Source organism: Mercenaria mercenaria, unplaced genomic scaffold, assembly GCF_021730395.1.
Source record: "Mercenaria mercenaria strain notata unplaced genomic scaffold, MADL_Memer_1 contig_4754, whole genome shotgun sequence".
NCBI classification, from domain to species: domain Eukaryota; kingdom Metazoa; phylum Mollusca; class Bivalvia; order Venerida; family Veneridae; genus Mercenaria; species Mercenaria mercenaria.
The window spans coordinates 29,854-47,915 of record NW_026463007.1 but is presented as its reverse complement, the minus strand read 5'-3'; the positions used below and the strand labels follow the sequence as shown (position 1 = coordinate 47,915).

Below are 18,062 nucleotides of genomic sequence, written 5' to 3'. Positions count from 1 at the left end.
ATTTGTGGTAAGAAAAGTGTCCCATAATCGTTTACCTTTTTTCCAATGCAAAATTGATTTTAAGACATTGTTTGGAATTTCCCATCTGAATCTCGATGGGTGGATGATCGTTTCCGTTTCATCCGACTTCTGTTACCTCTGGTAAGATTTTAGACCCTACCGTCTACACGGAGCAAGGAAAACTGATTCAAGTATACATTTATTTTACACAACAATCACTCGTCTGCTGGAATACATCACAAAAAAGAAAACAGTTGAATGTATAGGCTACCAATTTCATTCGAAGAAAAGGTACCCGGGCCACAATACGAAACTGATCCCTGTCACATAAATGTACCCTTTTAAGTTCTTCTGTCACTGCGCAAGCACACTGACCCACAATCTGATCAAAATCTTTGTGAAAATTTTGAACTGCCTTAAAAGGTTTCAGTAATGTTAAATATTCTGGGCCATTCAGATCAGGTTTTTGAAAACTCGAACCCAGCTCCATAACAAACTTCAGTTTCGATTGTAAAGAAGATAGTGTATCATCTTGGCAAATAAATTATTCTTTAAAGCACTTATATGTGATACACGTGTTCGATATATTATCGCTTATTATTATATTATATTCACCTGTTTTTTCAGCAGTTCAGTTTCTCTCTGCAGACGCATCACTTCGCTTTTGAGACTTTCATTTTCAGACTTTAATGTGGTCACTTCATCTGACTCTTCTTCTGATATCAGTTCCTTTTCATAATAACATTGCAATGATTGTTTTATTACTTCAAATTTACATCAACACCATATCAACATTCAGTTTCTACTGTAAACTCTCTTCAGGATGTTTTTAAGACTGCCCTTCGTTTAACATCGTTAACTATAAATAGACTTGTTACACAGACGTTTCTTAATAATTTCAATTTTTATTTGTAATAATTTACAATGATGACATATACTAGTTGATGCGTATTTAACTACGTGCCTTTATGCATGTACACAGGTTCTAAAAATTTAAACTGTGGTCTATGCTTCTAAGGGATCGTGTTACATATTTAATTAGCTATCGCGGCAAGTCTTTACGAAATACGTGGCGGCTGTAACATGTTATTTTTATGGTCCCTTGAGATCATGGATTCCAATTCCGATGATATTTTAGCAGAATTCCGTTTAAGTCGATGCTAGGGGGTATGAGGGATGATGCACATTTCATTACCTCTGTTAATTTTTTCGGTCGCATTATTTGCTTCTAACGTTTTATCAACAGTTTCGGCAAAACGAAATAATTTTCAGTTAGGGTGTTTGATATTAAGAGAGCATGAAGTTACAATATTTCAATCAGGAAACGGACTTGTGCGTTCCTAATTATTACAACTCTAATAAAGTCACATCTATGCGAAATAGTAAGCGGAGTACCTGTACGGACATTAAACGATATTGCCGAAGCAATTGATGCTTCTATAAAGAAATTACTTAAGAAATAATAAGTTCCCAAGTGTGGTTTATCGTAGAATAACCCGTGTTTTGAGTTCTTATGCGTAAAAATATAACACGAAGGCCGTAGGCCTGAGTGATATATAGTTTCGCATAAGAACGAAAAACTCGGGTTAATCTACGATAAATCACACTTGGGAACTTGTTATTTCGATTCTAACACGACATACTAGTTTCAACAGCGTTGAAAAATTGTAACTACTTTTTACGACCGTGCTACGCACCTGGATCGGATGACGTCGTTTACTGCAGAATAAAGATAGATTTTGCTCAAAATGTATGTAGGTTATTCGGTGGTCGTGTTAGAATTAATCGTTTGACATTGCTTACTGAAATACAATGTATATTCTTACAAACGCACTATTTGTCTAGAAGTACCGGTCTCATAGTCATGAATCTTCGTAGTTAAACCTTAAGACAAATATTACATTCAATTCAGTACATCTTGTGGCCAGTATGATATGTGCACAGGTTAGTTACTTTATGAAAAAAAGCTGTGTGTATGGAGGTTGGGGATGTGGCAGTGTGGTAGGATGGTGACGGGATACTGAAGTACAAAAAATAATGAATAGAGGATGGATGAGGGAGTAATATGCCTTTGCACTCTGAATGTCGTCTCATCGCAACCTTCCCATTTTGCAACTTTCAAGTCAAAACCTTTAAGAAGTTTTGATACGGACATGAAATATGACGTATTTATCTTGGTCCTTAATTTGTGACTTTACCCTTTGACCTATTGATTCTGTTTATGCGCTCGGCACATCGTCTCACTGTCACCTACCTATGCGTTTGAAGTCAATACTTTGAATGGTTCTAAGCTATGTTTCAGTTATGATATATGACGGACTGACAGGCTGACAAACGCACCTGCCATCATTTACTATTTATGATGAAAGCAACAGCGAACAGGGAACTCGAATGGAAATTATGGGGATGTTTTTAAACTTCTTTTATGTTTTAAACAAGGCCAATATCAAAGTTCCTTCATTTTGTTCTTAATCCCTGTCGGAATTGGACAAGTATCTATCTCCTGGTTGGTACATCAACATTCCACTTTTTCCTTATGGACTAGATATATCACGTAGCCATATACTACTTCGAATGACTTGGCTCTTTCACATGCTAGAGTATGATATCGTCAAAATAGACACCATGATCGATGAGATCGAACACCTTTTTTACGGTCTGAAAGAACCCATTTTAAATATGTCCTGCGATCACGGAATGACAAGACAAATACTTTTTTGACAAAATAACAATTAAAATTCAGCGTGGCTAATTGATGGGACATGTGAAATTTCAGCCCACAGATAGACAGTAGAGACTCTTATGTACTATATAAACAGATCTTTGCAACAATGCTGGGCATGATAAAGCATATGGAAAGTGAGCTTCTATGCCACCAGGCCGAGGCAAAACAATTCTTGTTAAAGAAAAAAAAAGTTTTCTTTTCGGGAATAAAGTATGATACTACATCTATTTACACCAGGTACTGACCCCCATACACAACGACACAACTTGTTGCTAGGAAACAATGCTCGATAATACGCTATCGCAACAGGTGAACTAAAGTTATTCAAATCAATTGCAAGTATATGGTGGCATCCCTGACCGATACTACCTCTGTACTTTATTTGTTTGTCTTATATCACATAGCGACCGGCACGCTGACGCACTCATTATTTGACTTGATTGTCCCAGCTCAGGTAATTTACTTCCAACTGTTACGATAAGATTGAACGATCACTTTTAAAAATAGTATGTCCAGATTTCCCTTTTTTCACTACTAGTGAATTTTGTAATATTTCAGGTAGATTGGAAAATACAAAATTTAATATTTAGTGAAAATAACCTATTTTGTTACGAAGATATCCAGAAAAAAGAATTGGAATTCAGTATATACCTCAACAAGCTCTAGCAGATTCTTTGTGTCCTTCATCAATGTATCTAAACAGATATTCTCTGCGTCAGCAATTTTACCAATGGATATGTCAAAGGAAAGTGCGGTTACCTTCATTTCTAAGGTCATTTTTACCAAATCCATATATTCTGTCCCCTTGTATTCACAGCATAGGTCTGTGTTTACGAGCTAAACAAAAAAAAAATATACAGATGATATTCAACTGAGCCATTTACATTGCTATTCTGCTACGGAGTGATTCTGTTACTTGTCATAGAGAAAAGTGTTAAATTATCAAGCTGTTCTTTAGTTCATATACCATCCATTTACTTGATTGTATCACTTCGACATCTTCTGGAATATCCTATAATGACAATCACAGAGACTTGTAATTATTTCGGTAAAGAGCAACATGAGTGGTTATCTAAATATTATAACTTTTATATATATATATGTGTGCTACAATCAAAAAAGTAAGTATCATAGAAAATGTGCCGACACATTTTTTTCCATCATTTGATACTCATATTTATAACTTTTGAACATTTAAAAAAACAACAACAATAAACGATGACCATCTTATTAATATTTTCCAAATGGCACATTTCATATCTCGTTCCTTATGTTTGCTGGCATTGACAATATTTGTATTAGGTATCACCTAGCTTTAAATAAGAAAACTTAATTGAGTATATAAGTTAAGCTTTATAAATTATATGATTTTGATATGTGTATCAAAACCTACATAATACTTGAAGCAGTCAGTACATCATATCATCTTAACTGCTAATAGTTGCAAACAGTTTTTATATTTATATCTGTTTCGATCATTTTCCGGACATTTTCTTCAGTCATTTTTTTAATCACTCCCTATCTTTTGTAAGTAAATGTAGCAGACATTTAAAAAAAAAATAAAACATAAAACACATTCATCTATGCATATAATTGAATTAACATTTGAAATCAATATGCCAGTGTGATTTTTGCATTATCGAAGTCCTTTAAAGCTACGGATATTTCGTTCGTATAAGAATTTATGTTTGTCAATTTTCACAGTTCATTTATTGAAGAGAACAATTTTAACGCAAAAATTTTCTATACCACAAATGACAGAGAATTTAAAAAAGAAAAAAAAAACACTTCCTGTCAGCCATACTGAAAAGTTGAATAAAATAATCAGAAATATTGCAAGAATCATTGTGTTTGCGTGATAATTTTTGGTGAAGATCATTTGCATGGACGTTCCTAGTTGTAGATGCGGTACAATCAGCTTTATTTAAATAGGAACACAATTGTTATGTGGTCTTTTTGGTCAGCATTCCACCGAAACAACAGAAGAGTAAGGATGAAATTGCGCAGATTGCACAATCTATGGCGGCGGTGCTTGATTAATATTTACATGCATTAGAGGCAATGATTGAGAATAGCGACTTGCAAGAAGTAAAAAGTAATATTTTGTCAATGTATTATAAATTTGGATAACAGAGAGCAATATTCAAGAAGTATTCAAGAAGGGAGAACTTTAGAATTGGTAACTTTAATCCATCTGGAGATCTTGTGAATTTTGTTATTGACTTGCTTAACCATATGATGGATCTCAAATCTGCAAGCAATAAAATATCGCACTGATGAAACTACTAAGGTTGCAGTCCCAGTCAGGAAGGATGGCCAGCTATATATTACATCTCATGATGCTGGTGATGATGAGTTTGATAATGAGTTTGATAACACACGATCTCAATCCTTATTTGATAATCCAGTATCCCAGTCTGCTTCAGCTTTAGACGCATTCATTAGATCCGATATAAGTGCATGTCATTTTACAAAGCCAAAGAGTGGTAAAAAGAAGCAGATTATTGTTCGATTCGTTCCACGAGAGTGTCAGAACTATTTATGAAAATAAGAAATATTTGAATTTCTCGCGAAATACGTTGCACCAGGAGGTTTACATCACAGATGATCTCACTCTTATGCGACTCAAATTTAAATCTGTCGTTTCACAAATTCCAGGCGCGAAGAAAGTGTTTCTCCGTAATGGAAATGATCAGTACCCGTATAAAAACTCAAACTTATACTTTGTCACCCCAGACGACATATTTAAGCAGTTGTAGTTACACATCACAGAAGATATGTTGGGACGTTTGGGACTGGAATATTTATATAAGTATAGAAGGAGAATGAGTCGACTGAGACTGAGGAGAATGTTGTTGTTTGAAATGGAGAGACTTTACAGCATTCCGCTGATGTTGACACTAGTTCAGATATTAATGGTAGTGATATTTCTAGTAAAAATTTTAATTTTGCTCTTTTTGAGTATAGTTATTATTCTTTTGATAAGAAAAAATATTGAAGTTTGCTTATGTTAATATTTATGGGTTAAGTTCAAAAATTATTAATCCAGATTTTGTTTCATTTGTGAAAGAATATAATGTTGTCCATTTTGCTGAAACAAAATTGGACTCTTTTGAAAATCTATCATAAACGGTTATACTTTCGTTTGCAAAAACAAAGAAGTTTTTAAAAGTAAATCGGGTGGTGCGTGCATTTTTATAGAAAATGATTTGTTCAAACATTTTCAAGAACTCAGTATTAGTAGTGAACATTGTTTGTGGTAAAAGTTTAAGGACTCAAGTTGCAATTTTGCAATATATATATACCTCCTGAAGGTTCTCATTATGGCTCGTTAGATATTTTTGATAAAATAGAAAGCAACATTTTAGACATTGTGTCTCAATATAATGATGCATCTTTCGTTTTGTTCGGATATTTAATACTAAAACTGGTAAATTAAAATACTTTGTGGAATTTGATCGTTATATCGCTGAATCCAATCTTGATGATATTACTGACTACAATCTGTCTATTCCTAATCTGTCTAATCTTTGTATTCCATTAGAACGACATTCAGAAGAATGCAATCATGTAAATAATTATGGACACAGATTGCTTGATTTATGTAAGTCAACAGGTTTACTGATCAGAAATGGAGGTATTACTATTCTTAGTTGTCTGGGTAAATTGTTTACCAATGTGTTACATACAAGTCTTGATAATTTTCTTGAAATTCATAATTTACTAAATGAAGAACCGGCTGGTTTTCGAAAACAGTATAGCACAATTGACCATATTTTTCATTTACACTTTTGGTTGATTCTTATTTGAGTTTAAATAAGAAATTGTTTTGTGCCTTTGATGATTATAAAAAAAGCTTTTGACACTGTTAACCGATTGCATCTCTGGCAAAAGTTGTTAATGCATAATATTGATGGTAAATGTTTGAAAGTAATTTGTAATATGTATAGTAAAGCTAACTCCTGTGTTACGGTTAATAATGACTTGTCAAGTTTTTTTTCATTAGTCACACTGGAGTCCGTCACGGCGAATATTTGTCACCTGTGTTATTGTCGATATTTTTGAGTTGATTCAACTCAGTTTATATCTGCAAAATATGAAGGTTTAGTAAAAATGTCTATAGCAACTTTTGAAGACTATTTTTTTTTTGTTACAATACGCGGATGACACTGTTTTACTGGCAGAAAGTCAGACAGATTGGCAGAAAGCTTTAGAAGCTATGTTTGAATACTGTGAGTTATGCGATTTACATGTTAATGAAGCTAAAACTTAAATAGTTATATTTCGTAAGGCTAAACGTAACAAAGGGGCATTTAGATTAATGTATAATGGTAAACAGTATGTTGATGACTTTTCGAATTCGGGCATTCTTTCTAATTATGCCCCCCCCCCCCACCCCTCTTCGAAGAAGGAGTGGTATATTGTTTTACAGAGGTCGGTCGGTCGGTCTGTATGTAGACCAATCCGTTTCCGGATGATAACTCAAGAAGGCTTGGGCCTAGGATCATGAAAGTTCATAGGAAGGTTGATCATCACCTGCAGATGACCCTATTGATTTTGAGATCTGTATGTCAAAGGTCAAGGTCACAGTGACCCGGAACAGTTAAACGGTTTCCGGATGATACTTAAGATTGCTTGGGCCTAGGGTCGTGAAAGTTAATAGGGAGGTTGATCATGACCAGCAGATGACCCCTATTGATTTTGAGGTCAGTAGGTCAAAGTTCAAGGTCACAGTGACCAGGAACAGTAAAACGGTTTCTGGGCCATAACTCAAGAGCGCTTGGGTCTAGGATCATGAAAGTTCATAGGAAGGCTGATCATCACCTGCAGATAACCCCTATTGATTTTGAGATCTGTATGTCAAAGGTCAAGGTCACAGTGACCCTGAACACTTAAACGGTTTCTGGACGATAACTTGGGCCAAGGGTCATGAAAGATGATAGAGAGGTTCATCATTACCAGCAGATGAACGCTATTGATTTGAAGGTCAGTAGGTCAAAGGTCAAGGTTACAGTAATCCGGAACATTTTAACCATTTCCAGACAATAACTTGAGAACGCTTGGGCCTAGGATCATGAAACTTGATAGGGAGGTTGGTCTTGACCTGTAGATGACCCCTATTTATTTTCAGGTATGTAGGCTAAAGATCAAGGTCACATTGGCCCAGAACAGTTAAACCCTTTCTAGATGATACCTTGAGCACGCTTGGGCCTAGGATCACTAAACTTAATAGGGAGGTTGATCATGTCTCTCGTGGTTTTGAGGAGTATCTTGATATATTTCATTCAGATCTGAGTAACTCTATGTGTAAATTTAGAACTATGAACAATTTGTTGCCAAAAGAAAAAGGTAGACACTTGCATATAGAGCGCAGTCAAAGGGTCTACCACCTCTGTCCGAAGCATGTACTAGGTGATGAATTTCATTATCTTCTGGAATGTAGTAACTTCAAATCCATTAGAAAGAACAACTGATGATGTTGTTCCCATGCTCTGGATTTAACATTATGATGAAGAAATTCCATACTCCGAGCAAACTTTTACCTAGTGTAATTTTCGGCAGTGTCTCACTGCCTTCTTCAGCACTGACTGACCGGTGTTATGATAGGTCACGTGACGTCTACGGACCTCTCGTCCGATCACGTGACCTTCCTACGTCACGTGACCTAAAATAACACCGGTCAGTCAGTGCTGAAGAAGGCAGTGAGACACTGCCGAAAATTACACTAGGTAAAAGTTTGCTCTGAGTATGGAATTTCTTCATCATAACAATAGAAAGAAGTTTATTCCCAATACTTTTACTACTCGTTCTAATATTTATCAACTTGTTAAGGTACTTCCGCAAATTGAAATTAGAAATTCATGTAAAAAACAGAATCCTCAAAACAGCTTTCGAAATGCAAGGATACAAAAAATATATGATAAAAGTTGAAAAGATATATCTGTGGGTAAACTTGCGAGCATGGAAGCTACGCTGAACCCTATCTCCACAGGGCTTTGGAAGAAAATGAGTGAACATTTTTGGTGCAAAATTTTGGTATCGTAAGCAACCTAAATTGCTATAAAATACTTATTTTTAAATTAAATGCCAAAACAGTGCACACGAGCGTTACTTTTTCAAGAAAATGTCGTTAAACATTCTAATGCGCAAACCACGTGCACACTTTTTCTCAAATATTTCGCCGCCATGTTTATTTCAAGGAATTAAATATATAGAGGATATTTGTTTGTTTTGAGTGAATATGGTATATATCTCACTGAGAAGTGAGAAAATGTGAAAATTTTCTCACTTCGAGGTGAGATATATTCCATATTCACGAAAAACAAACACATTTTCTTTTTATTTTATGCTCACTTACATTGAGAAATGCATTTTGCAACTGTTTTAATCTCAGCGCGGGAAACAGACGCGCGTAAACAGACATGACGTCAGACGTGCTGTGACGTTATAAAGACGCATGCAACATAAAGTTCCATTTTGTTTTATATTTTGCTGCATAACGGTATGGAATTCTCTTTAAGTAAAATAATTTGAATCGAGAAATATATTATAAAGAACAAAGTGCGACTATGATTTTCATCCTGTTTTAAGCAAATAATTTAAAATTCATACACAATGTATGAGGGGGCGGAGCTCATATCTCTCACAGTGTGAAAATATAGATTTCATATTTTCACAGTGTGAGCGATGAGATATGAACATATTTAACTGACAGAATACAGTATTTCATTAGTTAGCATAAAATAAATGATTGTTCTTTAACCTCAGATTCCCTTACTGAACTAGAAATTGCTTTTGTAAAAAAGCGCATGTCTCCCACAATGCAAAGTCCTATAGGCAAGAAGTCAATAGGGGTCAGGAGCGAAAGTCAAAGAGACACTGATGGTTGGCTGCAATAGGGATCATCTACTTGGCATGTCCAGTCACCCCGCTAAGTTTCAACACTCGTGGCCTAGTGGTTCTCAAGTCACTGTTTAGGCTCCTTTGACCTTGACCTTTGATCAAGTGACCCCAAAATTAATAGCGGTCATCTACTTTGCATGTCCAATCTTCCTATTAAGTTTCAACATTCTAGGTCAAGTGGTTCTCAAGTTATTTTTCGGAAATGATTTTACATGACCAGGCCCCTGTGACCTTGACCTTTAATAGACTGACCCAAAAATCAACAGGGGTCATCTACTTTGCATGTTCAATCATCCTATGAAGTTTCAACATTCTTGGTCAAGTGGTTCTCAAGTTACTGATCGGAAAGTGTTTTCCATGTTCAGGTTCCTGTGACCTTGACCTTTAACAGAGTGACCCCAAAGTCGATAGAGGTCATCTACTCTGCATGTTCAATCATCCTATGAAGTTTCAACATTCTGGGTCAAGAGGTTCTCAAATTATTAATCGGAAATGGTTATCAATGTCCAGGCCCCTGTGATCTTGACCTTTAACGGAGTGACCCCAAAAACAAATAGGGGTCATTTACTCTGCAGGAACAATCATCCTATGAAGTTTCAACATTCTGGGTCGAGAGGTTCTCAAGTTATTGATCGGAAATGGTTTTCGATGTTCAGGCCCCTGTGACCTTGACCTTTAACAGAGTGACCCCAAAATCGATAGGGTTCATCTACTCTGCATGACCAATCATCCTTTTAAGTTTCAACATTCTGGGTCAAGTCGTTCTCAAGTTATTGATCGGAAATGGTTTTCCATGTTCAGGCCCCTGTGACCTTGACCTTCGACGTAGTGACCCCAAAATCAATAGGAGTCATCTACTCTGCATGACCAATCATTCCTTGAAGTTTCAACATTCTGGATTAAGTGGTTCTCGAGTTATTGATCGGAAATGGTTTTCCATATTCAGGCCCCTGTGACCTTGACCTTTGACGGAGTGACCCCAAAAACAATAAGGGTCGTCTCCTCCATAAGCCCTACCAACCTATGAAGTTTGAAGGTTCTAGGTCAAATGGTTCTTCAGTTATTGCTCGGAAATGAAGTGTGACGTACAGACGGACGGACAGACAGGGCAAAAACAATATGTCTCCCCCCCCCCCCCCCCCCCCCCTTCTGGGGGGAGACATAAATATATATGTCTCCTTATTCGTGGTTAGAGATATCCATTTAGTATAGTTTTGCACTGTCCGATCTCCTTCAACTGTTACCGATCCTTTACATTTAAAGGGAATTCCTATAGTTTTTTATGCGCATCTTTCTGCGCAGCCGACACATTCTATGGAAAACTGAACTGAAGTCAACATTTGTTGAAACATGTGACAGACAATCTTAAATATGAGGAATCTTGAATGAAATAACATTTTTGATAAGTTTTATCAGTAATCAAATGTTGATACTGGTTTATGTTGTATTGACAAGTATCATGCCTGACAGGTATCTTGCCATTTTTGTGGTTGTGTTTTCACGTCGCATTTTAATACAAAGACAGTGTTGTTAATATAATGTAAGACAACTGACTTAGTACTGATAAGACAGTATCACATTTTAGATTATTTAGTATTCAATTATAGAAAGAATTAAGAATTTTTAAAACTTTTTTTTAACTTCTAGCAGATATACATGTAATCAATTTGGTCAGGTTCGCGCCATTTTTCGCCCGAACAGGTGTTGTATTCAAGCGGTCTTAACATAAAATTTAGCCTGGTGACCCATACATTTTTAGCCATTTTATGCTCACAATACAATTATTTATACACACGAAAAAAAGGAAAAAATTCTATGAAACAGTTTTTTTTTTTCAAAATTTAAAAAGATATTCTTCACTATGCGTATTTTTCATTGAAAAAAAGTTCACAAAAGTGAATATGAAACAATTTTTATTCATTTGTACCCATTATTGTAAGGATATAGTATTACAAATATGACTATGATATCAAATAAGTATATAATGAAATCTGTAATAAGAATAAACCTTATTGTGCTGTCTTGATGTATATTTTGGTTGGTATTTATAAAAAAGCAGAAACTTATGAAAATGTTGAAAAATCGCTGGCAGTTTCAGCAACAGTGGGTGTGTTCAAAACAATTTTTCACAAAAACAAGCCTGGTTACCCATTGTTTTTATTTGTTCATTGTTTTCAGCACAAATTTTCCTATCATATATGTGAATTTAAAAAAATTCTATGAAAGGAAAAAAACTATAGGAATTCTCTTTAAAGAATAAACGCAATGTGTAATGATAGTTTTTCGCTTTACACACCTCTCTTGGACAAGAAAGCCATTTCACTTAAAATTTGTAAGCATCCGCTGGCAAAATATTAATGAAAGATCTGAACTTTTTGTAAAATAAAGTTCGATTTCAATCATTTTCAAAAATTGGAAATATTGCACATTGTGTTGAATTTATAAAAAAAATAAATCCCAAAAATAAACCATTTTAGAACTTTTCCGGGAACTATACGTTTCAGCCGAACAACGCATTTCAAGATGACACAAAACTGATTTCTCTTTGTAAACAATGTCAAAGTTCACCTGAGGGACATTGCTGAAAAAGTGAAAGTGCTTACTTGATTCAGTTTTACGTCCTGTAGAAAACAATCAACTTTCAACTTTAAATGCATATATGTTCTGTAATTATTCCAATCTCAAAAACCGTCCGATCCTTTCCATGAGAAATAAAACGAAGCAATTTTAACTATTTGTTTACACTTCAACCAACCATGTGAAATTAAAGGCATGTACTATCACGAGACTCCCGTGCATTTTGAACCTCGTGGTGAATAAACTGAATTTACTTAAAAGTATGGTGTCTCAGTTGAGCCAGGTATCTGTAAATTTTAGAGAAGATACATTGAAGAAGTGGTTATGACATTATGCATGTTTACGAATATTTCAAAGTCTACTTTATATCAACGACGATAGAAACAAGTGTGCAATCAGCAAATAGCAAGTCTAATATTTTCAGGCGTATACTGAACACTGATCCCAATGTTCGTAATTTTCAGATGAAGAACTCGTTATCCTTGGTTTCGTAGACAGTCTTAGTACTGGACCGATGCTTCCGCTGTCAGCACAGCAGTAATGCAAAGTCAGTGTCCATTTCTATGCCGGAATTGCAATACACATTTATTATCAGATTAAGTCTATGAAAGTGTGAAAAAATATCATTCTTTAAGGAAGAACCAAGATACCAAAAAGTTACCATTGAGATATTTCTGATTTTAATCATCAGGTTTTCGCGCGAAAAGTTCAACCGATTGCATTTTCTTTGTTTCGTAGTTATCTACAATTGTATACAAATTGTATTACCCCCTAACATATTTGGCTGTACACTGTTTCTGCGATTTATTCTCACTGTGTTTTTAAAAACATCCTGCATAAATTCTCATATTGTATAAAAAATCGATAGATCTACTACGCATGAAACATCTAATAAGGAATCACTATACACATCTAACTTGTCCCGGACCAGTATGCGGAAATACTGTGGCCCAGTGTTTCAAGATTGTCTAAATATATTTGCATATATCGTGATAAAGGAAATATTTCGATTGTTTATATAATTTATAAATATACAATCACGTATGTGTGAGAAAGTTACGTTAAGTAATTTCGGTAGTTACCGCAGAAAGTACCGAAAATTCCATTTCCACCAAATTTTCGGTGAGATAAGCAGCGCGTAAGTACATAAATTCCAGTAAAATACATTAAACCTTTCTTATACTTGTACAATCCTTGAAACGAATTTTGGATCGTTGCCAAATCTTGTTCACGTTAAGTCTAAGACTTGTCTTACAATTTTAGGCAGATTGGTACACCATACATAGAAAAATCATTGCCCGCACATTAAACTACTTTTATGTATGCTGAAAATAGCAACATGTACAAATGTATTTTCGTTTTAATACATGAAGTGGTCAGATTTGAAAACAGATTTTGTAACGAGTTTAGTTCTATTCAGTAAGACAATTCTCCTATGCATTAATTGAAACTTTGAACTAACTTTTGCCATTCATGAATTTTTAATAAAGTATTTGGAATGGATTTATAAATCTAACCAAACATTTGGAAAAAATACAGGTAAAATATCTGCTTTGTTTATTTCCAGATTTCAGTATTGCTTTTTATACAGATACTTTTAGTTCAGGACTTGCAAACTGAGCTGTTTTGTGCTATGGAATAGCTGCATTCGAAAGCTTTTGTTCACTATATTTTCACACTCCAAATGAAGGTCACTCTAAATTCAAGATGGCGGAAGTACCTTAACCTCATGAATAGTAAAGATAAGTTTACTTGTTAAATTAGCACTGTTTTGTAAAATTTTAATGTCAATTTTTAAATAGCTCATTCTCCAGATTCAATACTTTTTAGTATTAATGATTCGAAAAACTACTTTATTTGTAAACATGTACAAATAGTATTAAGGCCTATGCTATTTTGAAATTATGAATTAGGTGGGTGGGGTACATGATATTATTTCTGAGGAATTTCGAAGTTACTGTAAAACAAACGTTATTCCAATGTGACAATACATCAAAACCATGAAGTGCTGAACTCTTACTTTAATTAAAAAAGTAAAGTGGGAAAAGTTATCAGTATGTTCATGTCACAATTTTCGGGGTAAGTATTCTATGTCATCGTGCATAACTGCGAAAAACTATAACATACATAATAAAGCTAAATTATCCGTGTAAATGAGCTGAGAGCTATTTTTCTATCTCCGTTTATTACTTTTCTAAAAAACACATTACAATTTACCAGGTTTTGGGCAAAATTTGTCATTTTTGTGCACATGCCTTTACACATGAAAGAAGTCCGAACTATAGGTATGGTGTGCGAGAAGGGCCTGAGCGCTTACGTAGTGCTCATTTACAGGGATTGTACCTCTCAGATAAATATATATATATAACTTTATCATAAGTCCGCAAAGTGCAACAAAAGAAATAGCAGTATTAATTTTGTAATAATATTATTTATTTACAAGGTATATCTGACAAATGACATCGAGAATTCTAACTGACCATTTAGAAAGCTGCATTTTCAAGTACCTGAAATTTTCCACTTTGGATAAAAAAGATTTTTTTTTACAATAGATAATAACTGACTACAGAAGGTAATAAAATACCTTTGACCTAGAGAATGCTACAACCTACTAAACTTCAAAGTTTAAGTTTATAATTATATTGAACACGTTTGCTTTAATTTAAGGTGAAAAATAAACTAGAACTCTATGATGAAAATCGAATAGATCATTTCGGACATGTTAGACAGTGAGAAAGCAAACATATCGTACGTATTATTTAGCAAGGATGATTTGGCACTGTGAATATATACTTTTTTACACTTAACATTTAATTCCACGAGTACACACACATAATTATACATATATATTACCTTTACCTTTTATACATTAGGAATATGTTTGTTTTACGTGTAAGATTAAAGCATTAACCCCTCGTGAAAATATAATGCATGTGGCGTTCACTGTTGATATATAATTGTAATATTATATTTTGAGGTTACACTGAAACAAACCCAACCCTTTTTGCATATTCATTTATATAAAATATAAACAAACAAACAAACAAAACGGGAACAATGTTTATTTTGTATGATGAGAGTAACACCGAAACGACACAATGAACTTTTCCCAGGTTTTGTTGTGGGAAAGGCTCCAGGTGCTCCTCCAGACATTTCTTTGGGGCTCAGACTAGTACCTAGATCGAGACACTAACCTCAATTGGATGGCTTCCTTATGTGAAAAGTTTTACACCTCAAGTGAGTTTTTGATCCCACGTCGGTGATGGGCGAGGAATTCGAAGCCAGCGGCCATGGACCATCAAGTTTTCTTTTGCAAGTATAAAACATAAATATTCAATAAAATTTCGTGAACATAACTGATACTCTCAATGACATTTACCACGTCGGAAATTACAAATGGTTTGCCGAATACACCATACTTTTAATTACAAAAGTTTACACACCATGTGGGTCGGAAAGCACGAAATTTACGTTCTTGAACTAATATGTGAATCGTCATGTTTGAAATGTAAACAAAGGCATAAAAGTAACTGTTTTCGTGTTCGTGGTAAGGATCGACTTGTGATTGTCAATGTTCCCGATACGGAATATATATGAATGTATAAAACGGGCCATTTCATCTTACAGGACTAACAAGAACATATATAGTAAGCGGTTGTTTATTTATTGTATTTATGTTCTAGTAACCTTTGACACTGATTTCGAGGACAGCCCGGGTTTGTGACATATACATGTCTGTTGTTGGGCTGGAAAAAGATAGGTCCAAAATTTAAACTAAAAGCTATATTGCATAAATTGTTCGTCATTTCTGTGCATACAGTTCGATTGTTTAAAGGTTAGAATATCAGAAAATTACAGGAAATAAAACATATCTTTGAAAAAGTCCCGATCTTTCATCATTTGTTTGATGGCGCATGATTACAAATTTAATGTTAGTAGGCCGTGATGTCCTGAAGCCGTGTAAAGTGATAATTTTGATGACACGTTGGTTTATTTTGTAATTGTGAATGATCGTTAAGTGATCAGAAAGATCGGACAGTGGGATGTTATAAAAAAGTGATTCTTTATTTAGATTAGAAAGTCAATCGTACTCAACAATAAGGAAATTTAAGGTAAAATACTCCTTTTATTTCGTTCACTGATGAAAACATGGCGGACATATTTTTGTAAAAGAGCGGTGCACGTGTGATTCGTGTAACACAGTTTAACGACGTTTTCTTAGAAAACTAACGCTCAGCTCATTACACTGACATATCCTTGATTGAAGAATATTATAATTGTATATATATGAGAGACTTACGGTTCCAAATACTTACCCCGAAAATTCCTATGCATTTTCTTCTAATGCACTGTTGGGACATGTTTTTGAGTGTCATTGATACTTTATAATTTATTCGGAGATCCATTTTTTATTATTATTAGTTTCTCTTTGATCCCCGCGCATTTTTCGTGTTGTTACGACAATCCCATTTTTACATAGGATTTTTTCATTTTCAAAATAACATAGTCCTTAACATGCTTCAATTTTGGAAATAAAGTTGAACATTATGATAATTTAGAAGTTAAATATCTTTGGTTTCTGGTGTAACATCTAAAATTTTTTTGGAACCTCCGTTATTTAGTTGATTCATATGTGGTATAAAAGAGAACATTAAGTGTTTAATTCTGTATTTCCAAGCCGCTGGATTATGTTTCAATACTATTTGGGGGAATATACTCTGTCATCATTTTCGTATTAGTAGTTTTTGAGTTGTCTCCTTTCATCTTTGGGTCATTTTAGTGTGGTTGGTCCAATTCATTTTTCTTAGTCAGACATGTATTTTCATTTGTTTTATCTATATGCCATGGATTATAAATAAAACTAAAAAACCCTAAAAACAGTTTTTGCAAATCTTAATACACCGAAGTTGTGGTTTCAAACACAAATTTTGAAATATTTAAACGTGCGTGGACAGAGGGCAATATATATTTATTTATTCAGATACTTTTTGTAAAAAGTGTCTTTGTACATGTGCACAACGAAATATATTTATATGCTTCCAATTGTGCCGAGTATTTTTAAAGATACTTTTGTTATTGAACAAATGCAATACTGTGATAACTACCTTACTTACGGTGCTATTGCTTAGACGCGTCAAATATAAAACTTAAAAATAAATAAATTGTAGAAATGTAATATCTAACTTACCTTTATTTCTTTATCCCATTTTATTGAGTGCCAATAAAATCAAATTATTGAGCATTCACTGTCAGTCAATAAAGAATCTGCTAAAATGTTATACCGAGCAGCAAAAGAAACTATCGATATGTATAACTCGCGTTTTTTTAATAAAAAACTTAAATTTATAAATTTGACTTGTTCAACTTTCCCCTTCGGATTACTCCCCCCCCCCCCCCCCCCCACACACACACACGCACCCCTTTTCGCCCCTTACCATTTCCCTCCCCTCCATCAATATTTAGCATAAATTAATATGTACTTGATGGATGTTTGAAGCAACCCGTCTGAAATATTTTTCCATTACAGCCTCTTTTTGTTGTGGGCCTACTATGTAAATGCGTGGCTCTAGGGCTGTGTTTTGGTGCTCTGTGCTTCCAAGAAATCTGCCCTTACCTATTATCTTCTGTTTTTGTCATATCACTTACACTTGAAGAACTTCACGTGGTAAATTTTAAAAAATAATCAACCGTAAAGTCAGTAGTCCCACAATAGCCGTTTTGCTCGAAATTCACGGGCGTTTGTAACATACGATTTTCTTTGTGAAATTTTATTGTCACTGCAAACATTGATGATTGAATCACTCGAAAAACAGCATAAAGTTAAAAAAAATACTGTTGGTTGCATAACACGACTGAA

General features: G+C 34.5%; 1 protein-coding gene across 1 annotated transcript in view; it reads right to left on the bottom strand.

Annotated features, from left to right (window-relative positions):
* LOC128554148 (uncharacterized) overlaps nt 1-18,062 on the bottom strand; it is a gene marked incomplete at its 3' end in the record, with an annotated part of 28,500 nt that overhangs the window by 2,713 nt on the left and 7,725 nt on the right. Inside the window, exons 5-6 of the mRNA XM_053535396.1 lie at nt 3,377-3,562; nt 616-729 (exon numbers count right to left, since the gene is read on the bottom strand). Coding sequence (XP_053391371.1) covers nt 616-729; nt 3,377-3,562 — 300 coding nt within the window. The remainder of the gene's footprint in view (nt 1-615; nt 730-3,376; nt 3,563-18,062) is intronic.